Source organism: Amphibalanus amphitrite, unplaced genomic scaffold, assembly GCF_019059575.1.
Source record: "Amphibalanus amphitrite isolate SeventyFive unplaced genomic scaffold, NRLGWU_Aamphi_draft 001312F_arrow, whole genome shotgun sequence".
NCBI classification, from domain to species: Eukaryota; Metazoa; Arthropoda; class Thecostraca; order Balanomorpha; family Balanidae; genus Amphibalanus; species Amphibalanus amphitrite.
In genome coordinates this window covers 1-18058 of record NW_024882805.1, presented here as the reverse complement: position 1 = coordinate 18058, position 18058 = coordinate 1, and the positions used below count along the sequence as shown (strand labels likewise).

At 47.0% G+C, this 18058-nt stretch overlaps 1 protein-coding gene and 1 long non-coding RNA gene across 2 annotated transcripts; one reads left to right on the top strand and one right to left on the bottom strand.

Annotated features, from left to right (window-relative positions):
* Nucleotides 1-3729: 3729 nt before the first annotated feature.
* On the bottom strand, nucleotides 3730-9987 carry LOC122372083. The gene is made up of 2 exons (XM_043348958.1): nucleotides 9735-9987; nucleotides 3730-4350 (listed from the first exon to the last, which is right to left on the bottom strand). Exon 2 carries the CDS (start codon nucleotides 4302-4304, stop codon nucleotides 3915-3917), a length of 390 nt encoding a protein of 129 aa, XP_043204893.1. The 5' UTR covers nucleotides 4305-4350; nucleotides 9735-9987; the 3' UTR covers nucleotides 3730-3914.
* A 5334-nt stretch (nucleotides 9988-15321) lies between these two features.
* Nucleotides 15322-17266, top strand: LOC122372073. Its single transcript, XR_006254811.1, has 2 exons — nucleotides 15322-15700; nucleotides 16864-17266. It is a non-coding gene; the product is annotated as an uncharacterized LOC122372073 (long non-coding RNA).
* Nucleotides 17267-18058: the final 792 nt, after the last annotated feature.

Genomic DNA, 18058 nt, shown 5'->3' with positions numbered 1-18058 from the left:
AACGTGAGCATCAAACAGCAATGATGACAGAGCAAAGGTTTAGTTGCACAATTCATAGCATGCTAAGCACCTCCAACGCCCCCTTACCTATGAGTGACTGACCCCTGCCCGGATATATCTCAAAATCGTTCGAAGATACTAAAGAACGGCAAGACCCCATCGAACTCACCTTATTCGTGGCTCCAGTGATGAATCTCAATCTTCACTGTCCTTGGATTTTCAACTCGCTGGCGAGGATAGCCTGGTACTTCGAAACCGCATTATCTCGATGATAGTAGGTCTTTAACTTGATCCACAAAATAATTCAGTACATCGAAAGATAATCCAAAGTTGAAACAAACTCATTTTACGCAGTAGGTGTATTCCCCACCGCCCGCCCCGCAGGACACTCAAGCAGAAACTGACAGGAATATGACCCGAGGGCATATCAGCTGACCCGCACTACCCCCGCAGCTGAGTGGCGGGGAGGGGAGGGGAGGGAAGGGAAGCAGAGGGGGAGGGGTCCCGGCGACTGGACGGTCGGGCTGGGGGGGGGGGGGGAGCGGAGGTTGGGGGAGCGGGGAAGAGGGGTCATGAAGAGGGTCGACTTCGAAGCATAGAAAGGGTCGAGGGAGGAAGGGAACGTCGCTTCGTGACCCAGCAAACGGACTAACCTATTTCAATGAGGGTTGACGGGATTAAAATTATTAATGGATGGGTACTCCAGCGGTCTATTCAACCTGGGCGATACTTTCTTCTCTCTCTCTCTCTCTCTCTCTCTCTCTCTCTCTCTCTCTCTCTCTCTCTCTCTCTCTCTCTCTCTCTCTCTCTCTCTCTCTCTCTCTCTCTCTCTCTCTCTTCTCTCTCTCTCTTCTCTCTCTCTCTCTCTCTCTCTCTCTCTCTCTCTCTCTCTCTCTCTCTCTCTCTTTTCATTGCTGAATGACAGCTGAGGAGAAGGTAAAGTAAACCAAAGATACTCGCTCATGCGGTGTATTAGCCACTGAAATAATCTGTCAAACGGAGACCGTTGTTCACATATGTAATGTGCTCAACATTTCCAGCGCATGCATCCAGCAAAGCGATTCTTGAGATGATAAGTTATCCCTACAACCAGTCCGAGACTCGATATCGATTTGTTCTCCTGTGCAGTGTGCATCAGCGTCGATTCCGTCTCCGTAGCAGACATGACATATTGGGCTTTCTCTGCCGGGCTTCTCTCTGGCTTACTAATAAGTGCAATTATGTAGACACTACACGGGAGCCGATGTGGCTTCATACCCGGCACCGGACGGCCGACTTATCGAGGAGGTCGATACTTGATGTCCCCGACACAACACAGGCAGGTGTGGCCGTCACAAAGCGATCTGACCGTGCCCAGTGAATTGAGTGTGATTAATAGGTTGTAGACTTCTACATAGATTGTATATAGATTGTCCAGAATTGGAGGATCAAAAGCATAGCATGCTTTTGCATCCGGAAATTCCCATTGGTGGGTCGCTGAAGAAAAGTTCGGCCAAGCCTGTTTGTCAGTGAGTATGTGAGTATGTGAGTTTGTCCAAGCATTTTTGGACCTGGAGTAAAAATGGGTGGACCGATCGGGACGAAAGTGGGACCTTTCGACTCGTCTCCGGCGAGGTAAACTTTTGATGCTGGTCTCGGTTCGCTCGGCGCTTCGTGGCACATGCTATTCCGCTTCAAAGTTTCGGTGACACGAATTTTTTTTGTCAAGGCTACAGGTCAACCCGAGGTCACGGGCAAAGCCATACTGGCGGGACACATCGGTAACACCTTGAACCAGTTTCCAGGGGGGTCACCGTCTGCGAGGGGTGCAGGCTGCACGTGCTGGGGTCGGAAAACCGTTTTGACGTGAGGTCCTCTGGCTCAAAGAAATTTTAAGCTATCAACCTTAAAATCGGTTCAATGGTAGTCCCAGGCAAGGCCTTCAAAATAATGCACATTTGGTTGAGCTTAACTCTGTGGTGCATGAGCTATGCACGTGCAAGCCGATTGCACCCCTTCGTACGTTGCCACGCCTGCAGGGTAAACGGCAGCTCTAACTGGTTCAAAACTTGCAGGTCATAAGAAGAATACATTTGATCACGACATTCCGGCGAGATAATATCCGAGGGGTGCAAGCTGCGCGTGCGGGGGGCGGATAACGGTTTTGACGAGGGATCCTCTGATCCCGGGAAACGTCAGGCTAGCGACACAAAAGTCGGTACACTGATAGAACTAGACACACGCTACAGGGTGTAATGAAAATGACTGCACTGGGGTGCCTGGGACATGAACTATGCACGCGCAGTTAATTCATATCTTACTGTAGGTAGATATCCACACCAATCTCACGTGCTTCTAAGCATTTTTGGGATGTTTCGGTTGGTTTCAGGTTCAGTCCAAGCTCAGTCTGGGCCCGGTGTGTGCCCTCAGTCCGTTCCTCCAATTCTGGCCCAAGGCAACGCAAGAGCGCTGCCGGCATCTAGATGCCGGAGTGACTGGTAGGAACCCACTGTAAAGGTCCCGGGTCAACCGGTGACTAGATGCCGGCAGCGCTCTTGCGTTGCCTTGGGCCAGAATTGGAGGAACGGACTGAGGGCACACACCGAGCCAAACCACCGAAACCCAGACTGAGCCTGGACTGAACCTGAAACCAACCGAAACATCCCAAAAATGCTTGGAAGCACGTGAGATTGGTGTGGATATCTACATACAGTAAGATATGGATTAACTGCGCGTGCGTAGTTCATGTCACAGGCACCCCAGTGCAGTCATTTTCATTACACCCTGTAGCGTGTGGCTAGTTCTATCAGTGTACCGACTTTTGTGTCGCTAGCTCGACGTTTCCCGGGATCAGAGGATCCCTCCTCAAAACCGTTATCTGCCCCCCGCACGCGCAGCTTGCACCCCTCGGATATTATCTCGCCGGAATGTCGTGATCAAATGCATTCTTCTTATGACCTGCAAGTTTTGAACCAGTTAGAGCTGCCGTTTACCCTGCAGGCGTGGCAACGTACGAAGGGGTGCAATCGGCTTGCACGTGCATAGCTCACGCACCACAGAGTTTAGCTCAACCAAATGTGCATTATTTTGGAGGCCTTGCCTGGGACTACCATTGAACCGATTTTGAGGTTGATAGCTTAAAATTTCTTTGAGCCAGAGGACCTCACGTCAAAACGGTTTTCCGACCCCGGCACGTGCACCCTGCACCCCTCGCAGACGGTGACCCCCCCCCCCCTGGAAACTGGTTCAAGGTGTTACCGATGTGTCCCGCCAGTATGGCTTTGCCCGTGACCTCGGGTTGACCTGTAGCCTTGACAAAAAATTTCGTGTCACCGAAACTTGGAAGCGGAATAGCATGTGCCACGAAGCACCGAGCGAACCGAGACCAGCACCAAAAGTTTACCTCGCCGGAGACGAGTCGAACGGTCCCACTTTCGTCCTGATCGGTCCACCCATTTTGACTCCAGGTCCAAAAAAGCTTGGACAAAATCACATACTCACATACTCACTGACAAACAGGCTCAGCCGAACTTTTTTTCAGCGACCCACCAATGGGAATTTCCGGATGCAAAAGCATGCTATCGCATACTTTTGGTCCTCCAATTCTGTAGTATAGTATAGATTGTATTTTGTATAGATTGTATAAAGATATAGATATAGATTGAAACAATGGCGTGCATCACTGGACCTTTAAAATAAACGTCCTTTACTTGGCTGGCATACTCTTAGCCGGACAATAAACGCATCGTGTTTCCATAGTTTCGCCATATAATGGTGAAAGCTGGAACCGTGACAGTTGAGAACATGCTTGGAAATCAATAATCGGATCAGAGAATATGTATGCTTGGAAGGAAATCAACAATCGGATCAGCGGTCGCAATCCAGGATAAATATCCGTAACCGGCGCGTCTTGCGACGAACATCCCTTGTCACTATTACTTCTCGCTCTGCGCAAACTGAATCAGAATAACACACACGCTAAGAATATTATACCACTGCTGAAAGAAGACCCCTCGATCCAGCGAGAAGTATCCAGACGCCGTGAGCTGAAACTTCTCCAGCACCGGACGAGAGAGGGTTTCACGCTGTGGCGCCGCCGCCGAGTGCTTCAGCTGCTGCCTGGCGTCTTCGGCAGCCTCGGAGGCGAAGTGGCACTCGCTGAAGGTGTTCCACATCAGGTAGCTGGTGATGGATACGGTGATGACCGCGCAGACGGCGCAGATGATGGTATCCTGGCGGGGGTCCGAGATGCAGCGGGGGATGTTGTAGACCAGAGACTGGTAGGACATGATGATGAAGGTGTTGTTCAGCAGCATTAGGGACATGAAGATGGAGGGGGAGAGACTGCCGCAGAGAGACTCGGAGAGGTAGCTGTAGAAAGGAAGATGTGAGATGTAAGACGTAAGTAGATGTAAGACGTACATAGAGTCAACGCTATCCGTCCCAACGAAATGGCGGAGCTAATGCCACAATCAACAGGAGTGAACCGTATAATCGAGAGAGAGAGAGAGAGAGAGAGAGAGAGAGAGAGAGAGAGAGAGAGAGAGAGAGAGAGAGAGAGAGAGAGAGAGAGAGAGAGAGAGAGAGAGAGAGAGAGAGCTCATCTACTGCAAGCACTGGTTTAGGCCGAGTTCGTAAAAATATTACTCTAACTGGTTGGTTTAGAACAGTTCATGATTGATAGCGCCAAGCGTTTAGACCATCCCAACCAGCTAAAAGGTAGCTAACATTTGTAACATCTAACGACTCCTACGAAACCTCTCGCTTCTGACGAAACGAGTATAGTTGTGATGGTGAACCGTTTTCGAATGACAGTTTAGCAGCCTTGCTATCGCCTAGGTACATTTTTTTTTTAATAAATTTAGTCCGAACCTTTTGATGGGAAGGATTCACAAGGACAGAGCCACCGCTAAGCGAAGCTTGTTGCGATGACCCTGCCCTATCTACCCTCCGATCGCGCAATTCCGAGGCAGTATTTTGATTTTGTATTTAGCTGGTATATATATATATATATATATATATATATATATATATATATATATATATATATAATATATATATATATATATATATATATATATATATATATATATATATATTGAAACGAAATGCAACTTAGTTTTGCACCAATATTTACGAAAAAAACCACACTTCGGAGTCGATCGTATATGTGCATATAAAACTAACAGTTTCGGGTCATCTCGACCCCTTGTCAAAGTTTACACACATTGCACAGAGCAACACATCAAGCGAGACATTATACAGATGACATCGATTTCTTTGCACACAGACACATGACACCGTTCAAATGGCGCTTCTCTTGTAAAACCTGGCCTTAACCCTAGAACGCCTAGGGGGGGGGGGTGTATCAACCCCCCCCCCTGAGGTTTTTTCGAAGTGCACGCTAAACGGCTTGTCGTAGCGGGCTGAAATTTTCAACACCCTCTGGGGCAACCTTTGCGCATCTTTTGCCGAAAAAAATTGATCGGGTCATGTCAGGTCACGGAGTTATGACGTCATAAGAGGTACAGCCTCCGGCCGGATTTTCACAAACTGAGTGCCAACGCCCGAGGTTTCCTGCCGGTGGTACGGACATCAGTTGATGGATCGTGATGAAACTTCCCATGCATGTTGGGGCAAGTATTGGCTATCATATGGTATAAGAAATTTGACCGGGTCAGGTCAGGTCACGGAGCTATGACGTCACAAGAGGAACAGCGTCCGGTACTATTTTTGAAAAGCGCCCGAACCACTATTTTGCTAATTCTTGTCACCTCAATGGGAATATGCAGCAATATTAGCTTCTATAGGGAGCAAATGGACCTCCCAAATCCAAAAATACAATCAGATTTCAAAAATTTAAATTTTGATTTTTCGAATTTCTGCCGCCGACTGTGACCTTGCCGACTTCCGGCGCTCCCAACGCGCCATTTTTAGAGCTAGGGAAACGAAATACATACCAAACGATAGAAAATTGATCAAGGAACACGATAGTGAAGGTTTCAAGTCGATATCTTCCACCGTTTTGCCGCAATCGCCGCCGAAAGTTGAAAAAAATCTATTTTTCCGAAAATTTGACCTTTGACCGGTCAAAAGTAGGTCAAATGTTGACCTAGGACCAAAAAATATACCACCAATCGCGAGATCTCGTTGAGAGCAATCCGTTGGTTTTTTCCGCTAAGCTCTACGACCTTCCGTTTCGAAACGCCAGGGGGGGGGGTCGTAACAACCCCCCCCCTGGTCGTTCGTGTTATGAGAAATGGCCTGGTCGTGCGAGGGTTAATCACGGTGCTTCCGCCGGAACCTTCCGTCGCCGCCCGGCGTCGGCGCCGTTGTCGTTGCCGACGAAGGCTGAATAGCCGGGAGCTCCTGCCAGCTGCCGGGGCTTCCGGCTCAGCCGCGACAGCTGAGCTGCATCGAACAGGGACGACCGAGATGTGGAAACCTTGTAAAGACAGCTCAGAGATCAGTTTAGTCCCAGACCAAAGATCTTCTCGGCGAGTTGGAAGTTGAGTTTGAATTTGTCCGAGTCTGAGGTCTGTACTAAAATATTTCATTTTAGCACATAGTAACTGGACGGGTGGGCTGGTCAGTTTGACAATGTCATTGCTGACGATGCATGATAAAACTATCGACCGGATTGGGATCCGGGTCTCATAACCATTGGCCCAGACGGATATTTGCTCATTCCGCTCTCTTTGGGTAGTCCAGGCTTGCATGAACTCCAATGCAGCTTATTTCAGTTTAGTTGAGACCGTCTAAGGCTTCTGGAGATTACTAGTCACGGTAGATGGTTTCAAAAGTTTGTCAGAGTCTGCCCTGCGTCAGCGAGCGGCTGCCTTCGCTGGCCGGCGTCTCACTTCCGGTCACTTCCGGTGACTTCCGGTCTCACATCCGGTGATCTGCTCCGCTGTGTTATGAGATGTAACAGACCTTTATCAGGAGTCAGAACGGCATGGGACATTTACACAGACAAAAACGCCAATCAAATGTCTGTTTTGCGACAGGGTAACATATAGAGACAACATTTTCGAGAGTCACCAACAGTTCCGGGAGACTTCACCACAAACGGTCTCTCTAAAGACAGATATACTCGTCTGTATTTCTCTGGTGCAGCAAATATAAATTCGTCTTGACCATAGCCCACCCCATTCCTCAATCGACTTCCGCCAGGCTGTGACTCTAGCTCAGTGCTTTGATCACGCTGGCTGCCTGTCCTGGTGCCTTGATTACCTCTTCCGGTGATGACCTGCCCGTGTACTGGTTCTGTCCATCTCCTTGACGGGTGAGATCGGAAAAAGATTGGTCCTATGTCCATCATAGACAGCAGCCGCATGCAATGGGCTACTCGGACGTTATGGATCGATCAGTACAGGGTCAACTCTCATCTTATGGGGTCATCATAAAATAATCACTGCTGACCTTTAAAGTCTTGTCTTCAGCAAAAGCAAATCATGCTATAAAAGTCTAATTCAACATTCAAGATGAGAGCATCGGCCCACAAGATCTAACAGCCAACATATCAAACACACCACATCATTCTGAGCATCACACTCACACCTTCCCCGAAATCTCTCCCCGGGAATTTCCCTACCCGGAGATTTCCTGAGCAGAACGTGCGCCGTGCCACCCCAGTGTGGGCCCTTATTGGACATCACAGACACCGGAGGCCTGCACCGAGTCCTAAGGCGTCTGAGGAGCCTCTGGAGGCCCTGGTACACTCAGATGAGGCTAATTGGGAGGCTGGGCGGTGTATTTCTGTCAGCGTTATGGGAGAGGTTGGTGGTTAGATGGTGTTAGTGGTACCGAGGAAACCGCCCATGGCATTACGGATGGAGTCATGGTCTCGGCGACTGAGCGGATGGAGAGAGAGAATGGGAGATTATGATAGAAGGCTGGAGCGAGCGATGACGAGGAAATTTCGTAGAAATAATACGTAGCAAAGCAATATTTCAATAAAATGATATAGTTTTATCAATTCATGATGCAATAGCGAAATAAATCAGCTCGACTGTTGCTGGATGGAGCATTTGAGAAATACGTTTGATTTTTGGGCCCTGCATTTATATTTTCGTATGTAGTTTTATATAATCCAGTACCTTCCACTGACAAATAACATGTTTGGTAGCTAGAAAAATAACAGGATTGAAAGAGCAGCTCTCAACCCAGAGGAAGTATAAATCGGGTACCTTAAATCTGAAGTCTACAGAGATGTAAAATACTGGTATGATAATCCACCAGGCATTTTAGCTTATGATCAGCATTTTAGCATTTTAGCTTTTAGCTTCAAGGACATTTTAGCTTATGAACGCATGACAGCGTGGAGTATGAGAACACTTAGCCGGAATAAAGGGCTGGCTGTCAGCTGAGCATTATTTCTAAGAAGACATTACACTTTAGGAAAGGACAGCCGGACACTCAGCTACTGCATTATCGTAAAATGTTAATATATTTTGTGCAAATGTCACGGACCTGAGAGGGTAGCACCCAGTTGACAATACGAAGCACTACAGTAAATTTAACCCTCGCCGGCACAGGGGGGGGGGGGGTTGATGCAACCCCCCCTAAGGTTTTTCGCGAATAACTCGCGTAAAAAGCGACCGATCGCGACGAAACTTTCAGTACCCTCGCATTGATCAATTTTACACCTACCCTGAAAATTTCATGACCCTGACCCCAATGACCTTTGACCTTTGACCTCTTTTATGTGACCATGTTTGGCCGAAATCGCGGTTCGGCGCATGTCGGCTCGCATTAGCCGCGCGTTTGCAAGCTTTTGGTGGTTTCAAACGTTCAAACATGTGATTTGATGTTGCTCCCATGCATTGGGGTGGGTGTCAAGGTCACCTGAAGGTCAGGTCAGGTCATTGACCTTTGGTGACCTCGGGTGACCTCGGTTCACTTTTTCGAGTTTTACATGTTTCTAGGCTAGTTTTTGGAGCTGAATTCGAATTAAGCAACCATTTGAACATTTACGAAGTAGTTTTGGTGCCTTCGTAACATGTTACGAAGCTGTCCGTGGCGGTTGACACGTATTACGAATACCCGTCACAACCCCTACCGGTTGACCTGACCTGACCTGACCCGACCTGGTCTAAATGCTGAAAGACATCATCTCTGATAAAAACTAACACGATATTCGTGATCAGCATCCCGGAAAACCTCATAGCAGCCACACTTTACGACTTTCTAACATGTCCCGATTTTCCCGGTTTTCGGGTCATTGACCTGACCTGGAAGGTCACCCGATGACCTAGGACCTTAAAATTGGGTATCATCGGCTTCCTCTCGTGACGGGCAACACGCTCGTTTTTTCCGCGAAGCTCTAGCTCGATCAGGGGCCAAACGCGAGGGGGGGGGGTCGTACCAACCCCCCCCCCCCCTTGTGCCGTCGAAGGACTCAAAATGGCCTGTGCCGGCGAGGGTTAAAGTCGTAAGAAAATGTCAAGGTGAGGGCAGACAAATTAATGGGCCGTTTTTGGGAAATGTCTTGCTTGGAGCTGACCGCCATGAGTTGATGAGAAATCTCAAATAATCTTAAATCATGCAAGACTGAATGCCAAATAAAAGAATGAATAAATGAATGAATGAACACAAGAAAGTAAACTGAATGTTTGATATTATTATTTATTACCCAACTTCTCCAACACGAAATCGAGTACCTATATCAGTTTTCTTCCAAAAATACCCCTAGCCCCCCCCAAAAAAAAAATCGTTCACACACCTATACACTCACCAAAGCCTGATCGACTCACCTTTTTTCGCCCTGGCAAACTCGACTTGTCGCAGTAGATGCAGCTCTCCCTTCTCGGTTATCCCAAACGGCAGTTTCCTGTTGTTGGCTCTGACCACGGAGTACTGTAGTACCCCGCGCACCTCCTCCGGTACATCATTGGCGGCGTGTACTCGAAGGAACGGTACACGCAGCGGAAAGTCCATGGGTACGGTGGTACGCACGCTGTACCGGTTGCCGTGCGCGATGTATGGGAATATTGTCCGACATCGGCCTGGAACGGAACGGAAAGGTGGGGTTAGAATACGATCACATGGAGAGATTTGATGGTCAAGTGCTTTTTGCTCATTTTGATGGGAGGTACGAGGCACCTTAGGGAAGACACATTAATTGGGAAAACAAAGAACAATAATGACTAAATTCAACGACTTAATGAGTAGCATTTAGGCTAGCCAAGGTAATGTGTATGCACCAACTTTGTGTACCATACCACAAACGTCATTACCGAAGGAGCGAAAATTGAGAAAACGTAAAAAGATCAGCCCACGTGTCACGTGGCTTTTCCTTCCTAGTCTCTAGGCGACTTTAATTGAGACCAAAGTGCCTCTTTTCAGTCCAGACAAATCCAAACGACACTGTGTAGCAGCTGGCACAGTTCAGAATAAAACAACCAAACTAAACACCGCTAGGCAACAGGAGGTGCGGTAACTCAGAGAGGACACTGTCTTCGGTGAAGTTCAACGACCGCCGACATGACATTACTTCGGCAGGGGAGGGTGTCATGGTGCACTTGGCAACAGCCTGTTCGCTATTCAGTCACAAGGCAGATGGTTACCAAACAGGTGAACAGGTGAACAGAACAGATGAACAAGTGAATAGGATATAACATGTAAGACAATGACAGAACAAGATATCTGAACAGGTAGAGCATGGGACAAAAACAGAAGACACGATCAGATATAACATGGAACTTTCTAATGTCGTCAGAAACTGGGGAAAATGCAAGCTGCTGCGACAGAAATAAGAAGAAAAACCAAACAACTTCACTTTCATCAACAGCAGCGCCGACTAGCCAGCAAAGATGCCGTACAAAACAACGATATCCCCAACTTCCAACTGCAAAAGTGAACAAGACTCCCACTGATCCAATCAAAAGATGAGGTGACTTTCAGTACACCCGGAGACTTTTAGCGAATTCATGGTGTGTCAAAAGTGGAAATAGCCGGTGCGCCGTCTGGCAACCCGGCAGCCCGCCGCCATAGGGAAATTCATGCTTTTTGTCGCTTTTTCGCTCCTTATGAGTCACTTGATCTAATTAGAGCTTAACTAGGAACGAGGCGGGTCACTTGGACGTATTCGGGAGCCGAATGCGGTGTTTTGGAGCCAATACCTGGGAAACCCTATCCGCCCAATGCGAGTTTTTAAGAGTCTGCATGCCCAAATTAACGTTGAGCGCGGCCGTTTTCGGTCGGTTTTCCGCGACCTTGTGGCGAAATCGCCTTATTTATTCAACCAGGGTGGGCTAATTCGCTTAACTAGGAATGAGGCGTTGAAGAGAATTGTTCAAGGAATAGAGCTGTGCAAAAATATTTTTTGTATTGTTAAAACTCTATCCGCCCTCGAGCGATAAATATTGTTGACCCATTAGAAACACATCCCCTGGAATGCGTTTGGACTTGGCTGGATCTAATATTAGCGAGTATCTGCTAATCCAGTTTCTTGGCTTACACAGTACGCACACAAGCACACATACTTCCTGCCCTTGGTTATTCCTCACTTGAATGAAAATTTTGCTGTAATAACTATTCCCAGCAGTTAACAGGTTTTAGTGCAGTGCCAATTCGGAACCGTTCAGCGCCGCCATTCGGCGGCCGGCGGCGGCGCGGCGCCGCCGGCCGCCGCGCCGCCGCTCTGGCAGGGTGTTTGACTTCATATCTCTGTTGCTAGAAAAGTTGTGGACCGATTTACTTGAATCTTGCATGAAAAGATCCGCCATTCAATTCTTAGCAGGTAACGAAAATTTGACGTCAATTGCACGATCCGCTGCCCATATTGTGGTCCTGCCATCTATTGACAGGGCTGGCGAACTAAAGCCGGGCGGCTATTTCCACTTTTGACACACCATGTGGATCACAAAAACAAGCCCAGGTTGGTCACTTCAGCAGAATCACTGGATTCCAAGACTGCCGCCGATTCCTGGATTTTAATTCAGAGGAACCCACTGCGGTTGACCCGAGCGGCTCACTAGGCTGACAGAGTTGTCAGGGGTTTGGTTCGGGGATCTCTCGCAACAAGACGGGCCGTGACAGGGGCAGGGGTGTTGGGGGGCAGGGAGGGGTGACATGAAGTCTCAGAATTTACCACCGTCGTCGGGTGGCTGATATTATGCAGCGTTATACGCTCAGACTTTTATAATAAAATGGCATGTGGCACTTAAAGCACTATAGCTTATTACTGCGGCCGTGTGAAATTTAGTTTGTCGGAAATAATCCCGTTAGGTATGTGGTGAACTTTATGCTAATCGTTTGCATTTGCAATGCAACTTTGAGATATATGCATTCAGGATTTTCTATAAAGCAAAAAAGACGGAGACTGCTCTAACTGAAGACGTTCGATGTTAAAATGAGTAGGTTCATGAATATGTATAAAAAAAAACTGAGGAGGCTCCAAACAGACAGCAGGTAGTTCCTGTCTTCCCCAACGTAAAGCTATGGGCGGAAGCAGCTCGTTTCTACCCCGCCACACCTCTCAAATGTAGCTCCATTTCCGGCTCCGGCTATTCTATCACATTCTCCTTTCATACGATCCGCCCATTTTCACCCGTCTCCCCTCTCTCCCCATCTCCACTCTCTCTCCTTTCCACCCTCCCTATTCCCACCGCGTTCCATCACAAGAGGCGTCTGCCGGTCGGTGCGGCCGGCCCTCATCGGTTCTCGCGTCTCGAGGGCCGCCCGCCTCCCGCCCGCCGGGCTAGCTGTGATGGACGGTCTCGGTCCTGCCCCCGGGACAGACCTCCGCCCCACGGGCAGCCTAGGGGACCACCCGATATGGACCATCTGTCGCCACCGTGACGTCATGGACGGCGTGACGTCACGTCAGCTGCCATATGTTGGTAATGCTGATACGGTATCCGGTCAGGTGAATGTGAGAGGTGAGATAAAAGAGTCAGTCGGGTGTAATAATTTTACAGATGTTCTTATCAAGTGGATCAAGAACCCCAGAAACATCACTGCCAACAAAAGCCGTAAAAGAGGCTGACATTTTATAAATGTTAACGCACCATATCGTTCAAAAATAAGGAATGTTTTGCAGCACTGGGGATATGATCCTTGTTCTTCTTGCCAAAAACGTAAAATTTGGGTCTGCGTGATATTTTTTCGTACATTATCCCTTGTAATTTGTCGCAAATTTACGAAAGGTGAATCCTGGTCCTATGTCACCTTGTTAAAAACACGGGACCTTTTCCCCAAAAATACCCACTAACCACCGCTGGGAATTTCCCCGCCTCGTGACACACCACCAGTAAACACCACCCCTGGCGGTGTCAGCACCGATAGCAGAAGCTATACGCTAACATCCCCGCTGCCAATATTAACTGGAGCAATCGGCCCGACCAATGCGGCACGCTGCAGCCGGTCCGGCCACTGGCGCTCAATCAGCCCATATCGGTCCGGGGGGAGGGGGAGGGGGGCAAAGGGGAGGAGGTCAGTCGATGGCCGAGGGAGGGGAGGGGTCCGGTCGTTTTAGTGTCGGCGAGTGCGCTTGGTCAGAGCTGGCTACTGGTAGAGCCGATCATAAGTTGGGTATGTCGGTTGGCGGAAATTGTCAGCCGAAGTTCATCCATGCTCTGATATGGGGGGGGGGGGGATTTCAATGTTTCTGGACGGTAATGATTGACGGAATAAAAACTGGGCGACAGGACGGAAACTGAGCTATGTTGCACATATTGGGAAAAGTTTTCTAGCTGCTATCACGGTCTTATCAGGTGGACATCAAAAATATCAGTTCCCTGTTGACCTGTGACTTGAATCAACGCTACAAGTTTGAAACTTTAGATTCTAACTGAGTTTAATTTTCTTTTGCATCTATCTTGCGGAAATATAGCACATGCCGCAAAGTACAAGATACACACCTTATTTTGATCACTGAGCGTATTATCACACTCTCAGGCAGCTGTGTAAAACGACACTGATGACGTCATAACCGCAGGTTGTTTGAAAAGACAAACACTATTCGTTAGAATTGTGTTTTTCTATTGAAAAACAACCGGAGCGGTCCTTCTCCGGGCTATGTTTGCAAAGTTGGCCTGAGATTGGGGCAACTTGGTCGCAGCCTAGAGTTTTGCGTTTAGGATCGTAAAAATTTCAGGGTATAGACTTTTGCAGGTGATCTACCTGATGGTACCGGTCGCTACTCGCAACAAAAATCATTGCGCGTGCCACGTGCAATTGCATTTTCCCCATGTTAAGTCAACGGGGTTTTGGACACTTTTTGCGCGATCGCCAATGGCGGGGAAAACGAGCCAAGAAGGAGGTGGTTTTCTTCCCAGCATTTTATGGCAAACACGTTCTGGTACACGCCAGTGTGCGCCGTATACCCGTCAGAATTCGTTAACTTGAGTTGCACGAGTTTGAAGTTGAACTTTTTTCGCTCCCCATGTTAAGTCAATGGACGTTTTTGCAGAGGCATTTTCATTCGCTCATTGTACAAAATTATATGATACGATTTTGTTTAAACTTTCAGGACTTGTTGAGAAAAGACCATAGAATATGTTGTTATGCTTCGTTAAGCTGTCAGAATTCGTTTGTTCTTTTTGAGCTCGTTTAAAGAAGAATTTTTTTAACATGCAAAGTCAATGGGAGCGTCTTTGCTGCTTTATAACATTTTGCGTTATAGATATATTTAAGTGAAAAGTTGATAGGTTATACAACTTTTGATGCTCTTTCCAATGATATATAGAACGTTATTGCACGTTGTGCCGTTTTCCAGGTGTTGTCCATCTGAACTTGTCAGTCACGTGACCCATTTGACCTTCGGATCCGATTCTGGTAGTCAATTCTGGCGCTTTTGTTACCATAGCGAAATATGTAACGCCGTGTTCACAGTTTTCCTGACGACGAAGGTCCTGCTTAATCTGGCCAATGGCGTTCGAGAACTGCGGCCAAGCCCCGCTGATCTTGAACGTGATTGGTCGGTGGGCGTATAGAATCTCCGTCGTCAGGGAGACTGCGAACACGGGGTAAACCAAGGGGTAAACAATCTGTGCGTGGAATGGGGAGTGGTGAATGCGCAAGGGCGATGATAGGCGCTGATGTCGTCGATTTTTATTTATGCTATTATCCTTATACATTCTGATCATTTTTTATGTTCAGGAGTTTTCTCTGTTGATTTAACATAAAAAGCGGTGTGTTTAACTGTTATTGCCAAGTGCCATATTTATATTGAAATTGGGGTACAATTCAACATTCACTGGTTTTTCTATGGCCTGTTGTGCATCATATTATTGGAATGGTAATGTGAATATAGGTACTCCATACACTGCTACTTTTGGGTATATATAAATGTTTGACCTGATTTTACTTCACTTCACCTTATATTTTTTTGCAGGAACAGTTATCACACCATTATTGTGCAAAAAATAAGGGTGGTTTAACGCGGCACTCTGCCAGCCACTTTTGGCTTCCATAGACATCAACAAGCCTATGCCTCCAACACTACCAGAGGTTGACGCTAGCTCCACGGAATGTGCTGGCAGCTGCTGGCAGCGCGCCCATGAAACACAGCCAGGGGTTTCCTCTGTAAAGTCATTATTGTCTAGGTACATGAGCCTTTAGCAATTGTTAACAGCTATAAAAATTGGAATTAGAAATGTTCAGGTATTATCAGCATCAGCTAAACAGGGAAGAGAATTCGGCTACAGCCCATCTTGCAACGCCTCAATGAAATTTAACGAGAAACTTAAATTGAGGGAGCAGCTACATAACTGAGGTAAAGCCCATAAATCCTTGTGGATTTACCTACATACCTGAGGTAAATCCACAAGGCACCTTGAGTTCAAACTATGAAGTGACTCCAAGCGAAATATAGCAGAAATTGGGACTTAAACGAGCTTAGAAATAATCTGCTTAGTGCTGGATAAGTGTTTTCACTTTACCATATGTTGTTTTTTATTCAAAGTTATTGTATTGTTCATTATTGTAAAAGCCAAGCAACTTTTGCAACATTGAGGATCATACTTTAGCTTTGGAAACAAGACATATGTAGTTATGCTGATCTTCTTTTCCAGAGTCTTTGATTATCACTTAATTTCATTCACTTTTGATGTAGTGAAAATGTAGAATGAATTCACTGGAATTCACTGGGATTGTATTGTGTATGCAAGTCCAAATATTTCGGCCAATATTGTTTGGCCTTGGTCACTGGACAACTACAATAACCCTATAAGAATAGCTCACATTGCAGCGACATATTTTTGTGTCTTGTGGGGTCTCATATAGCAATAACAAGAGCAGTGACATGCATAGTTTGCTTGTGTTGTCACAACTTTGTACAATATTTCCAGCTTTATGATATGCAGTTATTAGTCACATTGGGCATCACGCATATATTTTTTCCTGCTGGAGGGAAGACACAGGAGGGATCCAGTGACTCATGTTTTTGCTTCTATCGCTTCACCCCTGGGGAATCAGTTCCTACACCCCTTGAGTATAATGGTCACCAAGGGGTGCTGTCCTGACACGTCCACTTTCTGTTGAGAAGGTTAGAACAAACACCATGTGTGTCATTTAGTTGCACATATAATACCTCAATGTTAAGTCTGCATAAAGTCTGAAGTCTGTAGCCACTCTTAATCCTAGGTTGTCGTGACTTTAATCTAGCCTGGGTGGATATTTTGCTGTGCTAAAAGCACGGACTGCGTTACGCCCCAGCACGGCGGCCGGGGCGCCTCCCCTGGAAGAAAACGGCACCGGCCTTTGAACCACCTTATGATATACTAGTATCTAAAGTATTTGTCCATCAGGATCAGTTATCTAATGGCAGTAGACTGTTGTCTTCACATACTTCATATCTATTTTGGCTACTGCATTGTGTTCTGTAAAAAAATATGAAAACGTTTTGGATGTAGTTTTTAGTGGAATGCTTCTTTACAGATCCCGAAAGAAGATAACAGCTTGTTTTCTTCACCGCCACCAGTCTACCTGCTCTCTGCACACTCGGCAGAGCGCGGCAGGGCACCCCACGGAGCTGCACTAGTCACATCCGGGCCCCACGCCGGTCGACGGCCGATGCGCCGCTGGGAGGCCTGCGGCGCGGACGACGGATGCGGCAGTTGGTCAAGACACGGCAGCCTACTCGAGGTGCTTCTCGCCTGGAGGACGCAGGCGAATCGCGTTATCCGAGCTGTGCCTCGTCATGGTGCGATGAGCCTTAATAGACTAATGCATATTCTTCCTTTGGCTGTAATTCATTTGCTGCTGCCCGCTGGGCTAAGGAGTAACTCTGGGCGCCTACTTTGGGCAGACGCTCGTCCAGTGCCGCTCTTCGTTTGCCGCACATATCTTTATTTATTCTTTGTTACAATTCCGTCTTTGGTCATTTTTTTTTTACCATGGGGGCACTTGAAAGTTTTGTTTTTAAATCTGTGGACATTGAACCTGGAATCGGTTTTATGTCGGATTTCGGTTTTGTTTTTGCACTGTGGAAATATCTCGTTCAATATTTTTAAAGGAAAAGGGCCACCTTTAACATGGGGATTGAAACTGAGATAGCCATCTTGTAGCCCGTGTCCGAAAACCTATTTGTCTACCTCCTTACGGCCGATTTCGGCCTCCATTCGTAGTTATCGGCAATTTTAAAAGAAAATACGCCAGGAATGCGTTCTTATCCCAGGAATGCGTTCTTATCCGACAATACAGCCACCCGCGGCGAGGCTTTGGTTTTTTACCAATCAGCTCCAACCAGCTCAGCTTTAACCAATCAGCTTATCTGACACAATCCGACGAGTCTGTCTTCTGAACGCTGATTGGTTGAGTGTGACGTCATCGCTATGCCATCATACAGTAGGTGCCGTAGAGAGTATCAACATAGTACCAATATGTTAAATAGTTTAAATACTTTTTCGCAAATTGTGCACTTCTGGCACCAGTTTTAAAAAGAAAATGAAAAATAATAATGTCAAAATGAAAACAACGATATCTTCATATTTCACGAAGGTGGCCCTTTTCCTTTAAGATAGGGCGTGCTAAAACTTTTAGTTCATTACTCCTCTGTGCATCTAAATTCTAAAGTACTATAATGTGCATCTCAAGTGTTTGGTGCTGTACTGTATTATTTATGGTTAATCCA

Excerpts from the sequence above, each read along its gene's own strand:
- LOC122372083 (XM_043348958.1), bottom strand. The coding sequence starts at position 4,304 with ATGTCCCTAATGCTGCTGAACAACACCTTCATCATCATGTCCTACCAG.